The sequence below is a fragment of the Epinephelus fuscoguttatus genome, linkage group LG16, assembly GCF_011397635.1.
Source record: "Epinephelus fuscoguttatus linkage group LG16, E.fuscoguttatus.final_Chr_v1".
NCBI lineage: Eukaryota > Metazoa > Chordata > Actinopteri > Perciformes > Serranidae > Epinephelus > Epinephelus fuscoguttatus.
In genome coordinates this window covers 14168006-14186670 of record NC_064767.1, presented here as the reverse complement: position 1 = coordinate 14186670, position 18665 = coordinate 14168006, and the positions used below count along the sequence as shown (strand labels likewise).

The 18665-nt window shown below is 42.0% G+C and overlaps 1 protein-coding gene across 1 annotated transcript in view; it reads right to left on the bottom strand.

Annotated features, from left to right (window-relative positions):
* Positions 1-958: 958 nt before the first annotated feature.
* The window catches only part of oprm1 (opioid receptor, mu 1), a 39522-nt gene continuing 21815 nt past the window's right edge, over positions 959-18665 (bottom strand). Inside the window, exons 2-6 of the mRNA XM_049600922.1 lie at positions 8459-8817; positions 6889-7064; positions 5911-6089; positions 5402-5585; positions 959-3645 (exon numbers count right to left, since the gene is read on the bottom strand). Coding sequence (XP_049456879.1) covers positions 3640-3645; positions 5402-5585; positions 5911-6089; positions 6889-7064; positions 8459-8817 — 904 coding nt within the window. The 3' untranslated portion in view covers positions 959-3639. The remainder of the gene's footprint in view (positions 3646-5401; positions 5586-5910; positions 6090-6888; positions 7065-8458; positions 8818-18665) is intronic.

Here is an 18665-nt window from a genome sequence, read left to right as displayed (position 1 = left end):
GGCCTTGTGTTTTTAAAGGAATACTTTTCCAGCAAAGTGATCATTTGTGTATCACTTACTCACCCCGTGCTGTGTTCAATTCATGAAAACCACTCAGCCTTTCTTGCACACCTCAGGTGAACAAAAAATACAAAAATGGAAATAATTCTTGAGGAACTGAAATCATAGCGGGGCACATTTAACAACAGCAAAACTATATTAGAGCATCCACTTACAAAAGCTGTGTCACAATTCAGGGGCTGCAGCCTTCGAAGGCTGCATTTGAAAACTGATAGCGTCACATTGGTGCAACCAAGGCTGTCCCATTTTGAAGGCTCCTTCAAATGTGGCTGAGAAATGCAGCCTTCTTTGCCAGAATTTGGAGGATGCAACGGATGAATCCTTTGTGGCCCAGCCTATCCCAAGATGCACTGCGCACTTATATATTAAGTTAAGTTAACTAACAGTTGTTAACTAGTTAATGGTTAACTGTTAAACAGCTTTAACAATCTCAATTCACCACTGTCCATCAGCCTGAAATATATCAAATGGTGGTGTCTATGGTGGTGAATCATCTCCTCAAGTATTAAATAACATATATATCTTAACAAGGGTGGCACGGTGGCGCAGTGGTTAGCACTGTCACCTCACAGCAAGAGGGTTCCCTCCAGCAGGGAGCCCTTCTATGCGAAGTTTGCATGTTCTCCCTGTGTCAGCGTGGGTTTTCTCTGGGTACTCCAGCTTCCTCCCACAGTCCAAAGACATGCAGGTTAACTGGTGACTCTAAATTGTCCGTAGGTGTGAATGTGAGTGTGAATGGTTGTCTGTCTCTATGTGTCAGCCCTGTGATAGTCTGGTGACATGTCCAGGGTGTACCCCGCCTCTCGCCCAGTGTCAGCTGGGATAGGCTCCAGCCCCCCTGCGATCCCCAAGAGGATAAGTGGTTACGGAAATGAATGAATGACTGTATGATTGACTGTATGAACAGTCTCTTGAACCCATGATTTAGGGCTAACTAACTTACTTGCTTACTCCTTCTTTTGTCAAGTGCAGCTGGTTGCTAATGACAGTAACGCCAATGGGTTGGGGCGAGAACAACTGGTGATGCAACCAGGTAATCCTCTGCAGACCAGACCGTCCCATTTCGGAGATTGTTTAGTTTGGCTGATGGAGTCTTCAAAGGATGTGGCCAACGTTGACCCTGAAGGCAGTCCCTGAATTGAGACACAGCTACAAGTCACACAACTTTAACAGAAGTGCATGCTTTTGAACTTCATTTGTCGATTCCATTGAGCGGAGTTCAAACGCACACACTTGCCTAGGTGCACTACTCTTCTGTGGGTAAGGCTGTTTACCTACAAGTCTTTCAAATAGTATGGCTTTAGCAAACATGCATGTGTTTGGGAAGTACTGAGCAAACGCCTGGATAAATGAGACATGGATTATACTGCATGAGTTGCGTGAGAATTTGTTAACAGATATTTTGATATAGTTGTCGTTGTCAAAAAGGAACCCCTATGACTTCAATTCATCAAGAATTTTCTCAGGTTTTAGATCCTTCGTTCACCTGAGGCATGTAAGAGAAACAAAGTTTTCTTCATGGATTCAACGTAACATGGGGTGACTGACTGATTACAGATGCTCATTTTGTGGGTGAAGTAACCTTTAAACATATTTTCTGTCATGGTGGCTGTTAGCCTGAAATACTGCAAATAATAACAGTCTATTGTATATTCTTTCAAAATTGACTGAAAGCAGCGATACCAAAAATAGACCGTCTGTATGTACAGAGTGACATCTTGATACACAAGTTTTAAGTCAAAACAAACAAACAAAAACAAAAACCCTACATGAAACAGATAAAGTTAAACTCTGCATTCATTTTGGAATTCACAATTTAAGCTTTTACACACATTGTTTTCCGGTTAATATCTCTTCAGTTCACAAGGCAGCTTCAATATGAGAAATATTTAGAATTGCAATGACTTGCTGGTCCACCGTGATCATCAGAAATCATCTTCTGGCAAATTCATGGTTTCACGTTTATAAAAAAAGCAACAGGACACTTAAAGTATTTTACATGGGAGGGTAATACAATCATGTTCATCTTTACAGATCATTAAAAAAAATACTGGTACACAGAATATTGAGTAGAGCTACTGTAAAGGCAACTGGCAAGTATAGCATACAGCACGACACGTCAAGCACAAGCAATTCTAAAGATTACAACAGATGTACAATCCTGCTTGGCTCACTTGTTAACTTCTTCAGAGGAGAAGTGACTCCAATAAAACCAATTGCTGTTATAATGGCTGTTACGCTGTGGTTAATCATACACTGGTAGACACACATGTTCGCACTATATGCCACAATAGCACGCTCTGTGAGCTGCGCAAACAGGCTGCTGCATCGCCTTTGCTGGTTTAGAGGATCCACAGTTCAGCACAAGGATCCAGTGTGATGAACACAGCTGGTTCTCCCTCTGTACATTCAGAAGTTTGTCAGATTCAGCAGAGAGAACATAAGGCGCTCTACTGTATGTGTACTTAATGATAAAGTCCAGCAAAAGCGTAGAAAACATCTTCACAGAGACAGAACAAAGATCGAAGAAGGAAATGAAAGGATGGAGACTGAAGGGGCAGTATATAAAACAAAGGGTTAGGTGAATGGAGAGGAGGGAGCACAGCTGTACGTCAACACAGTCAATTTTCCTGAAGTGACCAAAGCCAGCACGGTGCTGTGGAGATCAATCAATGAGAGCAGTGTTAATAGGGTGGACTCCACACAGAGGGCGGACAGGGAGCACCGTTTGTGCTGCAAATGACTTTGAATAACACTTCCTGTCCAGTGATGTCTTCATGTGGCGAGGGAGCCGCAGAGCCTCTCTCACAAGTCTAAAATCGGATCAGATTCTTCACCGTCCAGTCAACTCCCATTAATCCACATTTCCTGGCACCTTACACTGTCCTTTTGCACGTACAAATAGAAAACATCAGGAGGAAAAGTGACAGATTGGACTGAAGTCATATTAACCCTGCAAACAAGACAAGTATCTGCGACAGGAGGACGGTTAGGAGAGGAGGTTTAGATCAATGAGGCAGCTTTGTCTGGAGCGTACAGAAAAAAACATGTTAGTGTGGTGTGTGGGCGGCTTTTATAGATTTTTATAGATCTGTCTGTCTTTGTTTACTGCACATGTTCAGTCTGTATAGTCTATCTTGTCATAGTAATGATAATAATAATAAAAACTAAATAAAAAATCCTATAAAGCTGTAATGCACAATTTAAAGCAACAGCTTCTTCAGTCAGGAGGGGCACTGTAATGATACTTGGTTTATGTTTTAATCTGTCTTAAACCCATCTCTGTATGTGTTTCAGTAAGAGTAAAAGCCTTGCTCAGCCATGCAGTTGGTAACAGTTAGACTGCCCGGCAGGTGAACGGCCTGACCTGATGCAGCGCTGCAGTTAAGCTTGCGACACATCGTCAAAATGGTCTGTGCTATTGAGTCTCAGTCATGAGCCTGGATTATTTGTGTGTATGAGTTGTTTGCGTTTGTGTGGTCAGAGCCCTGTGGTGACCTGCGTGACCTCTGAGTTGAGATCGTCGTTGGCAACGCCGCCACAACAGCGAGAGTCCACCGACGACCCCTCCAAGGCTAGTCATACCTGCAGAGAGGAGTTAAAAGAAGATAACGTATGTTTATGTTAGGTTGTATACAGTAGATGTACTTTTACATGCATGCCTGCTCACAGCCATACATCTGAAGTGAAGTTTGAAAGCACTCTCATGTCTGTACGGTCAATCTGAAGCTACAATCTAAAGGCTGGGACACATGCTGCATTTTTAACCTGGAAAATGTGAGGTTGTGCACTGGATGCTACTCTTGTGTCTACTCTGTGCCAATGTTCAAGGTCGTAGAGGGAGGCTGCATCTGGAGCTGCTAAGCAAACCATTACCAGCATCATTTCATAGTCTATTTACTGGAAATCCTGAGTTGGAGCTGATCCTCTTTCAGGCGTAATTTTTGAAGTGTGCATTAGGTCTAAAGTGTTGTACGTGGAACAGATGTAAAGCTCTGAGTAGCCCTGCACTAAAATGATCCACTTCTTCTCCATATTTACCACAGACTGATATTTACAAGAGAAAGGGAAGAAAACACCCAGCTGTCATTGGTTGTTCGTTGTCAGATGACATAAGGTGCACGCTACTATGTCCCAAAAGTTGAACTTTGTTTATCTCAGCATCCATCACACACTGGGAAACAGGCACATGGAAATGCTACTCTTGCTTTTGAGCACGCCCTCCATACGGCTACATTGAAATCAATGGATTTGAAGATGTAAAAACATGACATGTGTACGAGCCCTTAGCTTAATGTAAGGACTGAAACAACTACCTTCAAGCATTTCTGAAGCTCACAAAAAGTGGTTTTATGGGAGGTTATGTGCCTGACTATTTCTTGGCTACTCCCTTGGCCAGGTCTCTGTTGTAAAAGAGATTTTCAATATTAAAGGGACTTCCTGGTTAAATAAAGGTAAATAAATAAATAAAAAGTGACCTCTGTGCAGTCTCCACTGGTGACCTGGCAACCTTAGACCCGATCACATGCGTTTAAGCAGCATTTTGTAATTGTTTTAATAAGAATGGAACTTTTTGCTTGTGATTGTTGCGTCGCGATGCGCCTCGCATTTCAGCACCTCACTTTTCAGCACTGTAGGTGCCTGCATTTTTGCTGGAGTGCTCGGAACTCCTCAAGTTGAAAAAACCCGCTCCACCTCATCTCTTTTTTTGACATCTTTTTCCCCATTGTTCAATCAGATGATTTGGTGGTCATGACAACAAGTTTACAGCTGGTAAACAATGGAGGAGAACCTGGTGGTAGCAGTTGCTGGATAGCCGGAGCTATACAGCCTGACGATAGATAGCAGGTTGTCATACTGCCCCTGAGTCATCCTAAAATATGCCTGGAGATGGCCAGCATGGATTTGAAGCTCCTGGACCAACTGGTGGTACCCCCCATGATCCACCCTCTTTATCAGGCTACTCATGTACCCACACAGATCTCCTTTCCCTGTGGCAAACACACTATTTGCTGACAGCTGCATTCCCTTAGCCAGAGATGGAGCAAGTACCCTCTGTCTGAACATTTTAGGTACTAGCTACTAATTACTGTGAAAACGAAATGGTAGATTGATTACGTGGGAAGTTTAGTGTAAGGACGTGATGGCGTGGTTGCTTGGCAACAATAAAAAGGTGCAGCAAGTTGGTTTTTTTTTTTTTTTTTTTACACGTGGCATTTAATTAAAAAAAAAAGGCAGTGCGGCACGCTTCACATTTTGCCAGCGAGCATAGTGTTGATCTTCTCATTTAACACTTACAAGAAAGCATATTTTTAAAATGTTGAACACTGACTGAATCTACCTGCTGATTGGACCTTTCTCCTGTGTTTGCACTGTGGTGTTCGCGCTGTGGGAGCTTGCGGCTGATGGCTCCGGTCCGGGACGAGTTTTGCATCTCTAACACCGAGGGACTCGGGGTGCAGAACTCACGGAAACAACGCTTGAAGTTCTCATCCAGGTAGCCGTAAAGAACCGGGTTCAGACTACTGCAGGGGGCAAATACAAGGTCACAGTTTAACACTAGAAAATCAGCTTCCCCATAAACTCACCAACATCATTTTTACCTTCATATACAATTGAACATGGGTTGTATAATTTACAAATTAACTTAGGTCATTATATAAAACCATGAACCAACAAATGCACATTCTCACAAAGTCAATACCATTTGTTCTTATCTGTAAAACACACAATTCTTATCAGTAGCTCCTGTTATCTGCGCTTTACTCGGCTTTAATGATTTATCTCCACTTATCAAGCCCACATTTTTACTTTGAATATATTTGTCTACAGCTAATGCGAGGTGTATACCTGTTGGTGTAGCCCAGGGCAATGCAGAAGTGCCAGGTGATAGTCTGCAGCGTGGAGCTGGGAATATTGATCAGAGCTGTGAGGATGACAAAGATGTGGATAGGCGTCCAGCACACAATGAAGACGGCAACCACCACCAGGACCATACGGGTAATCCGACGCAGGTTTCTGTCCTTCTCCTGTGTGAGTATGTGAAGGAGGTAAAACGTTTAATGTTGGGGGTTAAGTGGGAGTACGAGATGATTGATAGAGAAAAGAGGAGGATGTACAGAGGGGAAAGTGGGAGGAAGGCAAGGTAAGGGAAATGAAAATGATGAAGCAAGAAGTACAGAGGAGAGTGGAGGATGAGAGGAAGGATGGGGAGAAGATGGTTAGCGGGGGATGAGAGGAGAGGTAATGTAGCAGGATCAAAGGGTGGAGAGAAAAGAAAAAAGATGGAATGGGGGAAAAGTGGTGAGAAGAAGTGCAGAGGCAACTGAAGAGCTGTGAGTAGGAGCACATCATATCCGCAAACACTTTGATTTTCCATCTGCGTCTACTGTTAATACATCCACAGAATGTGCACATTCTGCAGCCAGCGTCTGGTACATTTTCCAAAAATTACTGTTGTTGGTTCATTTCATTTTATACTGCAATGAATTAAAACTGAGCCACAACCTCAGGCTTAAGTTGGTTTTCCCTAATTACTTTCTCTGGAGAGCAATGAGCGCACTGTATTTGCATGCAGGCTCTGACCAGCCTTGTCTTTTGCTTCATTGCTCTGAGAGATAAAATCAATTAGTTATTTTGTACATAGCGTAAACCATGTAGCTGCTAGACCCAAGCTGTTGAGATTTCACAAAATGTTCACTAATGCTTGTGTTTGAAAAGTCCAATTTGCATATAATTAAAAGCCTCTGGCACAAAGTATACGACATACCTCACTATGTGCACTAATTCTGGCTCATGTTTGTATAAGATAAACAGATTTCTCTTAACCTGGGAACCCGATAGCATGCGCACACTCTTCAGCCGGAGAATCATAAGGCCGTAGCAGACGGTGATGATGAGGACAGGCATGATGAAGGCAAAGATGAAGACGCAGATCTTCAGCAGGGTGTCCCAGTACCAGGAGGGGTGGGGGAATATCAGCTTGCAGTCAACAATGCTGGATTCTGTGCAGCGTGAGGAGAGATATACGTTAACGAGTAAACAGAGGCACAAACATACATTACTTCTACACAAGCAATTTCACAAGTACTTATATGTCCTAATTTTCTCCAGGATAAAGGAACAAACATTGGAACATTAAAAAGCAAAAGCAGCATGTGTATACATTCAGTAGGCTATATCTTCAGTAGCTAGCTAGCTAACCCTACACTTTTCAGGGTTTGATTTTGGTTTTGGAACAGGGAAGAAACGTTTATCTTTTTCCAAACTCTCCAGGGAACGAGTATCATTAACACACGACTGAAAATAAAGAAAATCTGAAACAACTGCATTAGAGTCAATGGAGCACAGCTGTGTTATTGTTGGAACCTGGTCTGAGCTGGCCTGATGCTACGTTATGATTGGCCAGTCTGTGTCGGAGGACAGGACTTAGCGAATGGTCAGTTATCCCGAGAGGTCTCTTTCTTTGATTTGAACCACTAAATACACTGAATCAAGAGGTTTCACATTGAAATCCTTTTTCCGATGCTACTCGTCGCAGAGGGGCTTTGATCTAGGGTGGCCAACGTGAAAACACAAATGGCCCTCTGTAGAGCCAGTGTTTGGTTTGTTCATTCTGGGCTTCGGTAGAAACATGACAGTGCAACATGGCAGACTCTTAGGACGGAGACCTGGTCCCTACGTAGACACAAACGGCTCATTCTAAGGTAAAGTAAGGTAAGGTAAGGTAAGATTTCAGGTGATTTTACACCAGTTATTATATTATATTCCATTTCTGCTGATATATCCTCCTGAATCCTACACACTGATCCGTAAAACTTTGACCATGAAGCATAACATTCCTGCTTGGAGTCTGACCATTTATTTAATTTCATCCCAATATTCCATCACCTCTTTGCCAAAATCTCTCATAAAGGCAGAAATGCCATTAAAAACACCACTGTCATGTGTCCTATTGCACTAAAGCAACAACATTTAGCACCACGCAGAGTTACAACTTCACTGAGTCAGTAAATCCCTCATTATGCTCTCTCTTCAAAACAGAGCAGGATCACACATTAGCAATTTCAGTGGCAGTTTTCCCTCCATTTCCTCTGCAATCATGCAGAGACACCATCAGAGAAGCCTGACTGCAGGTAGCCTTTTGACTATGTAGATGGTTATATTAGTCACCAGCCAGGCATATAGCATTACATGTTTCTTTTGTGCCATTACACAAAGGAACCTAAACAACTCTGGTGGATTGTCTCCTTTTATAGATCCTGCCTGAGTACATTGCTCTTTAAGGCTGGAACGCAGAGAATGAACTGAATGTGTTTTACTCCTGCTTTGTGCTTGTATTGCGAGTCTTTGTCTGCTAAAAAAGCGCAGTCATGAATGGTTGCTTGTCACTTATTACTTTCTCTAACGGTGACAGCGGTGGAGGCCATGAACATGACAGGCAGCCCGATGGCCGAGGAGAGGATCCAGTTGCAGACATTGACAATCTTGGCGTTACGCGGTGTCCTGAAGTCCAGCGCTTTGACTGGGTGGCACACAGCGACGTAGCGGTCGATGCTCATGGTGGTGAGCGTGAAGATGGAGGTGAACATGTTGTAATAGTCGATGGACATCACTATCTTGCACAGTATGTCTCCAAACGGCCAGGTCCCCATCAGGTAGTTGACGCTCTGGAATGGTAGCGTGCTGGTGACCAAGGAGTCAGCCAGAGCCAGGTTGAAGATGTAGATGTTGGTGGCGGTCTTCATTTTGGTGTATCTAATGGTAGCGTGCTGGTGACCAAGGAGTCAGCCAGAGCCAGGTTGAAGATGTAGATGTTGGTGGCGGTCTTCATTTTGGTGTATCTGCAAAGAAAGCATACATTTATTATAAGACAACGGGTCCCTAGGCAAAGACATGTAAAACTTCCCCCTACAAAATGGTGACTGCATCATCTGCGGCTGTTTTGAGTGTCTCTTTGTAGTCATTTTGTGTCTCATTTAAAGTCATTTTAAGTGTCTTTGTGGTTGTCTTGTACATCTTTGTTGTATATTTGTGATTATGAAGTCTTTCTGTAGTTATTTATGTGTCTCTTTGTATTTATTTTGAGCTTCTTGTCATCTCATTGGATCTCTTTGAGGTCATTTTGTGTCCCTTTGTAGCTGTTTTGAGTCTCTTTGAAGTTATTTTGTGTCTCTTTGTGGTTGTTTTGAGTATCTCCACGGGCTTTTGAGTGTTTTTAAAGTCCTTTTGTGTCTCTCTGTAGTCTCTTGTCACCTTTTTGGATCTCTGTAGTCCTTTTGTGTCTCTTCTCTTTGTAGCAATTTCGAGTCTTTGTTGTCATTTTGTGTCTCCTTGTAGTGTTTTCGAATATATTTTGAGTGTCTTTGTAGCAATTTTGTGTCTTTCTGCATTTATTTTGAGTCTATTTGCAGTTGTTCTGTGTGTCTTTGTAGTCAGTCACTTTGAGTCACTCTGTAGTCATTTTTAAATATAATAATAATAATGTAGTAATTTCTCTTCGTAGTCATGTAGATTGTCTTTGTAGTCATATTTGTGGTGCGGAAGGTGGGTACGGAGGGTACTACAGCACCCCCTATTGACAAGGGGTGGAACAACAAAGTTTGTAAACAGTTGGCTATTTTACCATCACTCATGGGGTATTTGAACCTTTGTTTTAAATTTTGAACGCGATTATATGATGAGGTGCCTGTCAGAAAATAGAATATAAAAAGAGATTTAAAATGCAGGACTTTTATTAATACCTTCGATCTGACATGACAATGTCATCACGTCAGCTCAAAGTGCAAGAATCAAGGTTAGCTTATGGGTCAGCTAAACTTGGGGACATTTGCAGCAGTGAGAGCTGATCAATAGTGCGGACAGGGTGAACAGGTTGAGAAAGATCGGAACATTGCCAGGAAAGTTTTGGAGCTGCTTTTTAGATCCATAAAATATCTTGGGCATGAAGGACTTCCACTGCAGGGACATATGCATTGGGATGGAGGTTCATAGCAACATCATTCATCAGCATCATTCAAAGGAAATATTAGAAATTTTGGCACATATAGTCCACAGAGAAGTTGTGTTCATGGTGAAGGAGTGCACATTTTTTTGGCGTAACGGACCCACCGATGTAAGTAGCCTACGTCTGAGTAATTTTCCTGAAGGTCCTCAACCCAATTGCCAGAATAAACATGAATTTTATGTTTCTGGAAATGACAGATATGTAACATTTATAGGTTAATACGTAGAGGATATCTTGAAACCTCTTACATTTCAACAATAGTGTGGCTAATATGGCTATGTTTAGGCACCAAAAAACCCCACTTGGTTATGATTCGAAAAAGTTTTTGTTTTGGCTTAAAATACCCTCTTTCGTTGGCATAATCATGGCTGGAAATGCTACAGATATCTCATTAAAAAACACCAGGTTTCATTGTTTGCTGCTCTCGAACAGTTGTCTGCTGTGGGCTCCAGCTGGCAGCCATCTCACCTAAGTGCATGCACATACATAGTTATGTGCGCACATTTATGGCAGCACCCCTCAAGGAAAATATGTTTCTGTGTTCATGGTTGTTTTGTGACTCTTCAAGTCTCTGTGAAGGAGCAAAAGACACAATCTGAACAACGCTGAACCCCCTCGAACTCAAAAATATCCCTGGTGCACTGGTCTGCAAATATGAATCAATAAATCATCATATTTATACACACAAGTAAAAAGTGCAGTGAGGTCAATGTTGTCTTTTTGTCTCTGAACCACCGGAACAGCACGTACAACAATCTGGAAATCATCCAGACATTTGCAATGGAGATATACCCTTTGAAGACATAAGAGACAACACTACAAGGTCACAAGTAGAGTGCCAAGAAATTATTTAAATGTGTCGAGTTTGTGTTTGTACAGAGCACACTTCAACCATTGATCTCCTGCCATTCGAGCAACATTTGCAGAATGTGAATGAACAGCTGAAATTATTGAATAACTCCAGGTGCGTTGCAATCGCAGCAGGAGGTGCCTCATGAGCTGGGCAGAGCATCACTTGCGATGTTTTGTGAATAATTCAGACCCCTCGCATCAGCTACCAGCTCATTTTGTAATGGCAAACTTCTGGTTTAATCAGTCCTAATGACTTTAAAGGAAGCTGTCCGCAGGAGTAAAGCCCCAGAGTCCTTGAGCTTTCAAATTCAATTCACTAAGAAACTATCTTCCTGAGTATGTTTACAGAACACACTGTGCACAAATGTTTGCTGAAATTTAAGCTTCAAATTATTTGAAAAAGTTTTGATAAACAGATAAAAAAGTTAAACCTGAAAGGATAGATAAGTGTATCCCTGAGTCAACTTGCCTCTCAGTAGCTTTGAGTTACTATCCAAAAACGGGTGATCAAAGGATTTCAGTGATGGCGATGGTGGATAATTGGTCAAAGAAGAGACAGGTAGTTCAAAGAGAATAGAGGATAGGGTGGTTCATAAAAATAGCAGATAGAGCATGGATCCATTAGTACAGAGGATGATGATTGTCTCAACTGTTGAGAGGTTATGCCAACAAAGAAATATATGATATTCAATGTTTGCTATGTCAAAAAAATATAAAAGAATCTATCTCCATAGCAGGAAGACCCAAATGAAATGCGCAAGAAGCAACAAACAGAGTCCAGTTATTTTACTTGTGATTAAAATGCTATTAAAGCCGACATCCATTATTCATGAGAAAACTGTAGTCAAAATGTGTTTTTTATGGATTAAAATGAAGTTTTAGCCACAGCCTGCAGCACACAACCACATCTGAATGCTTGTCAAGTCTAGGCGAAGTATGACATTTTAATCAAGCTGCTTTTGTTTTTCATAATGTTAAATGTGAGACAGATTGCTACTGCTGGGTCCCCAATGAGGTCAATATGCCTGTGGGTTATTATGGAGCTCTGCAGAGAGCTAATCAACCTACAATGAAAATATTATGAAGCTATTCAGGAATTAGAGGACGCTACCTGTGAAAGGCACTTAAATTCTGCTTTCACTGATTAATTTTGCACTTGTTTTCTCATCTAAGTGATAGTTAGATGAGAAGATTGATACCACTCTCCTGTCTGTTCATTAACCTCCTGAGACCTGAGCTGCTGTTTATTTTAGTGTGTAGTGAAGTATACTGTTTATTTCAGATCTTCAGAAGCTTATTTCAATGTTTGAACATTGCTGTTCGAAAGCAAAAGTACAAATAATGCAACTTTTGTCCAAAGCTGTGTCTCACTTCAGGAGCTGCATTTGATTGTGTCACATCAGTGCAACCAAGGCTGTCCCATTTCGAAGGCTACTTCAAATGCGGCCGAGAAATGCAGCCTTCTTTGCCAGAATTTGGAGGATGCAACGGATGAATCCCTCTTGGCACAGCCTATCCCAAGATGCATTGCCCACCGATGACGATTATACTAGTTTATTAGTTTAGTTTATTGGCGGAACTCCACCAGCTGGTGATGCATTGTGGGATTTATACTTGGCCAAATACCGCTCAGGTGCGGTCTTACCGTAAGTGTGGGTAAAGTACAAATCAAGCGCACTGCACTTTTGGTCGTCGTAGAAATGGGAGAGAAATGGGTGCACTTACACTAAGCACATGGACACGCAGGTCAAGTGTCCAAGTGCGTAAGTGTGATTAAGCACGCATAATGGGACAGGCCCTCACTCCAAGTCCAAAGCGCACTCTGGCACAAAGCAGACCATTGGTAAATTCGGAGCGCTGCTGGAATGCACTGTTGAGCTCTTGGAGTAGCAAAGTGCACTCTGGGCACCCTGCCTGGGGAGACGGAGCAGCAGAGCGTCAAAGGGAGTGAATGAGTGATGAGCTTAACCGTTCGTTAATTCATGTAAAAACAGAACACTCCATTTCCTCGAACATTTCCTCCTTTTAGTGTAGAGCATCAGATTACATTAACAAACACACCCATAATTGAAAAATAAAATTTTTACACATTGGTTTTCGCAGGTGTGATATAAGATATCAATTAGAGAGTTTTAGAGGTGCAGCTGACTGTTGGTTTATATCTATTCCTTTAATTCAATTTCCAAAGGCACAACAGTGATTGCACTGTTGCCCCACTTCTCAGTGTAAAGACTACTTAGACACATCCCTGTTGTAACATTATTGAATTAATCTGGATGTGCAAAGTGACAATGATACATCACCCCCCCTGGCCTTCACTTTATTAAACCCCAGCTGTCATTCTACCTGCAAGGTAATTTACTCCTGTTCTGTTGCACCTCTCTCCTCAATAATCCTAAATCCTCTTAGCAACCAGAGATGACAGTGAGTTCATTAAATTCTGATTACTTTTAACACTGACAGCTCAGTGTGTTTGTTATTTCAGGCTTTATTTGAGCGGGGACCGACGAGACACCTCGAGATGCTGTAAAGGCTGTCACCCTACAGTGAGTAGTGTTCTGGAGCTGGTGGTAATTTCCAACACCCCGTTATTGACTTTGAGCCTGTCGTTAACATGGCTGCAGATGACAGCTTGTGTTTCTCCTGTGTGTTGTGTGTCTGAGGCTTACGCATGTCCGGCATGCTGTGTGGGGGTTAATGGCCTCATCTCCTCTAAATTAAGTGAATGAGGTGTTTTATTAATGAGTTTTAAGCCTCTAATTTATTCTACGCCCTTGAGGTTTTGTCACGCTGATGATCACCCATTTATTGTCACCATGCTTTGGTTATACAATATTACCAGACGTCTCTGCTGTCTTTATCATTTAGATTTCTCAAACCTGGTGTATCACTAAATATACGATAGGAATAAATATTCAGTGGAATTAACAATTCAAGAGGAACATGTTTTAGCTCACGTGTACATGTTCTTGTTAACATGTTATGTCAGTGTTTCCAACATATTGCACGCATATTATATTACAAAAACCACTTCTGTTGCTAAAAACTACCTTGCATGACTCTTCCTTTGTTGAGAGGTCAGTTGAGTCAAATAGCACAGACAATTCACTCATTGACCCTTCCAACTGTGGTTATAGTTGCCATGTCAAGTGTAAAAGTGGAACATAGGCTGACAGGCTCTTTTCCACAGAGAATATAATGAGGACACAATGCTATGTGTAATTATCTCTCCTTCCATCAGTCAAACCTCCAAAGACCACGACCTCTACCTAACCTTAACCTCAAGTGCTTTGAGAGCCTAAACATAACCATAAAACATCATGCTTCGGTTGAAATGAGCAGATATTGAAGGAAAAAAAATGTATACAGGATTTTTCTAAAAATCAATGTACTGACATTCATGTAATATAGTAAACAAGCCAAGTTGGCCCTCCAAGCTAATGTGCTAACTACATTAACAACAGACTGGAAATGTTGAAATGTTTTTACTGGAACTAGATATCAAACAAAAGCCAGAAGCTGTTTTGTATTATGTTGCTGTGAACTACAAATTCACCATTTCTATGCAGAAGGCAGACGATATTGCTTTTTGTTTGTTTGCTGGTTTCTTTTGTTGTTGTTTTTTTTTTAAATTAGTTTTGGGCTTTTGCCTTTTTTATTACAGGACAGCTTGAGAGTGACAAGAAAGGGGGCAGAGAGAAGGAGGATGACATGCAGCAAAGGGCTACAGGTTGGAACCGAGCCCCTGGGCTACTGCAAGGACTGGGCTAGAGGTCGCTCCAGGACAATATCATCCCAGGGCCTGGTCGGGCAAAGCCTCTCTTCACTCAGACTCACCTCGGGTCTGGGTCCACAGCTACCTGTTCCAGTACCAGTTATCCCTACCAAGGCCTGTACAGTAAAATCAGACACCAGACAACTGAGAGGGGCACGAGTCTGGAGGTTACTGGCAGATCTGAATCAGTGTCTGTCCTTCCCATCTGAGATTGCCTCCACTAACCTCAGATCAGACCTTGTGCTTTTCCTGTGGAGGAGGCCCACGAGCACTAGAGCCTTAAGTATGCCGAGCTGGCAGCTGATGCTGAGCAACACAGCTGGAAAGCAAAGGTTTGCCAAGTCGAAGTGGGCTGCAGAGGCTTCGTATGCAAGTCAACTACCAGGCTGCTCAAATAAATGGGAATTCGAGGCCAAGCCCAGCATCACACAATCAAAGCCCTCTCTTTGTGGCTATGGATTAAGAGGAAAGATGCCACTTCGGCCCTGAAATACTGCTAACAACAGCAGGGTACGACGGAGTAGGGGCGCGCCTGGGACGCCAGGTGTTGCCGATGAGCCCTCTGGAGGTGTTGTGGGTCATCGAAACACCAGTGAAGGAGGGGACCCAACTGATGACCCCAGTCAAGCTTTTACCCACCCTAAACTCTCAACCCCTCTCCCCCAGAATGGCTCCAGCTCTAACCCGCAATTGCATGCATGTGCAACAACAATCAACCAGTTAAACTCCACCTTGATTAAAGTTAGGTAAGTTTTTCTCCTCATCAAAACGAGGGAGTAGGGGGAGGTAGAGTCTATGGCCCGGCCCGGCCCAGCCCAGCGGGGGAGGTCAGTCCACACAGATGTCTCGCCTTGCTTCTCCCTTCCCTATGCTTCTTCTTACTTTTCTGTGTACCTTTGCTCTTTCCTACTTTTCTATCCATCCAACCCTTTGGCTCCCACTCGGACCCCCAGACGGCACTATTACTCCCACTCATAGTCTCAAGTATGTGCATCAGGGATTGTTACATCTAGTCCGAAACTAAACAGTCCTAAACTCATTTTGCAGCTAAAATGAGGACCCTGCACACTGATTTTGCTGTGGTCGGGAAGTCCTTGTGCACAGTGCACAGGTGAGGTTGCGTCTTTATAAAAAGGTGACTGTACAAATTGTAACTGACAATTCCTGCATATACCTTTAAAGATACATTTCTGGCGAATGCTTGGTAGATACATTTATTAAAAATGTTTTCTCATTATGTTGATGACAAATTAAATTCAGGTGGCATTACAGTTCATTCAAACGTATTTGTTGTAGCAGTATATAGAGGTAATTTCCAGGATGCAGGTGATGGAGAAGAGCTACCCACCTGCCGGTATTTCATCAAATAGAAAAACACCTTTATGAGCTGAGCATAGCTTGAATGATTATTGTATTGTATTATTATATTCTACTTATTAATTTCCATGCCTGCAGCAATCATTTGATAAGTATCATTCATAAGGAGGACACAAGCTTTATCTCTCACGGATGGTTTCTCATTTCAGAAGAAAACCCTGACAAGAAAATTGAAGCTGTGTTCTTTTCACATAAACAGAAGATAACATTGTCTCATTATATTTCAGCAAACAAACCACACATAAAAATGTTTACAGCAAATATTTAGCCTATTACTGACGGGAAGAAAGAGTGACAGCGAAGCCACAGAGAGACCAGACAGACATAACCATCTGCAAAGACTAAATCTTCATTACGCTGCCTGTGTGTGTAAACAACACTTGACATCAGAAATAGCTCAATCTGGCTCTAAACCACCTTGACTTGGCGTTTTCCTGGACCACTGATGCACAGAGGCGGCAGATAGATGTGCCGTAATGGACCTTAAAATCACCCGAAACAGTCCATTCAGTGAAATCATGTATAATTCATGGCCCTCCATCAACCCATTAGCTGTGGTTCCCACCTGAGGGAGTGTGATGACTTCTCCTTCCTTCTGTTTTCCATCTTCATTTCTCCTTAAATGATAAAAAACTGATTTGATAATGACAGTTAATCATCCCTGAGACGATTCTGATGAGAAACTCGTGTTACAAATTCATCACACATGGTCCAAATCAAAAAGAAACATCAGCCTTGTCCCACAGGCTATCATCGAGGATGCGTTATTAAAACACCAAATAATTTGACACATACACAGATACACAACTGTGTCAGTTAAACTGTGGTAATTCTCTCATTTGAATATATTTACATAAAAAAGTAGGCATTTTGGCAAAATTTTAATTATGATGACTTTGGTTTTACCCTTTCTTTGACAGAAGACCCTGAATAATCTTCTATGTGAGCTGTATGACAAATTACTGAAATGAAAATTACAATAACCTCTAGCATGGCTCCTTATGAGCCTCATCTGTTGCTGAATCTGTAATATGGAAACACAGAAAAAGCTATTTATTTGTTCATTATTCTCTCCTATTTTGGGCACTTGTCATGTTTTGCAGAATGAAAATTTCAGTGGTGATGTATTTAGACTTTGGCATATTAAAGGAATTAGAATTTTGATGATGCTTTATTTAGCTGTGAGTAAGTAAATGGTTTATAATCTGCACAAGCCTGCACAAAGCATTTAAAGAATATTTTATTCACAAGAAAAAGCTCCAGAGAATGAACTTTGTTATTTGTTGTGTTGACACTGTAAAAACAAGAGGGGTTGTTGTTTTCATATGTTGTGGTGTTGCTATGTCTTACAACCCCTTTGGACCTGTGTAATTAATTTCATATTGTTGTGTTTTAGTACTTTGATGTTCCATTTTCACCTCGCCTGTTTTTACTCGGCACAAGTAAGGCGGACCCTTAGGATATGTTCAAAAGAGGTATATATTGATCTTGCACTTTTAGCTGCAAAAACATGTGTAACATTTAATTGGAAATCTGAATACCCACCTACGATACCTCAAGGGCTGAGCAACATCTCAGGTTACATCTACCCTGACATATATTCAATGTAAAAAAAGACTTTGAAAATCTGGCTCCCACTTTGTTTTGCTTTCCTGTGCTGCACTGACGGCAGTAAATAAGGAAGCAGTCCCAAGCTGTCCAGTTAGGAGGCAGGTTGGGATGGTGGATTGGTCACAAAACACAGGACTTTCCCCACACAGGACATTCAGAACAAAATAGAACAGGCAGGAGTGAGTCTCTCTCTTGACAGGATATTTAAAAATAGTAGGTTGTACATTCAGTTCATTGCAGGCAAGTGCAGGGACTTAATGTTGCCATGGCCCACAGGAATGACGCTCTGTGACGCATTTTTTTTCTCCAAGCGAGGATTAGAATATAAGCAGTTTACATAATCCCGTCAAAATGAATAGAAACACTTGAAGATCCACTCATTTCTAAAAGTCTGTGTCATCCAAGAGACACAATTAAAGTGGTGTTTGGCCTAATAATTGGGGAAAGTGAAAATTGGCACGTTCAATCTGAGAACAATGCAACGTCTTGCTACGGTTTGGGTTGAACAAGTCTTCTTCAAAACAAAGTGTAATGGGCTTATTGATAACTTACACTTTCTTTCACTTGGAGGGTGTGTCAGAAGTGTTACCCAATCAGCAGCTACGTGTACATGACATGACACAATTAGGAGTGGTCTGCAATGTGATTTTAAGACATATGTCTCTTTTGCTATTGTTACTAACTAGTGATGGGATACTCGATTCCTTTTACTGACTCGAGTTTGTATGAGTCACTCACTAAAGTGAATCAGGTTTTCGAGTCACTTGAGTCAGTCACCCAGAGTGTGCCCCACTCACGAGCTGGGAGGGAGAGTGAGTGAACTGTGAGCTGCGAGGTGCGAGTTGAGTCCTGAACGGTGCGGGGCAGCGAGTTTCTCGGGTAAGGGAGGGGCTCTACGAGCTGGAGCTACTGGGTCAGTCAGTCCTTCTTTTTCTGTATCAGCCTGTGATACAGCTCAGCTTGGGCAGAAAGGAGAGGAGACAG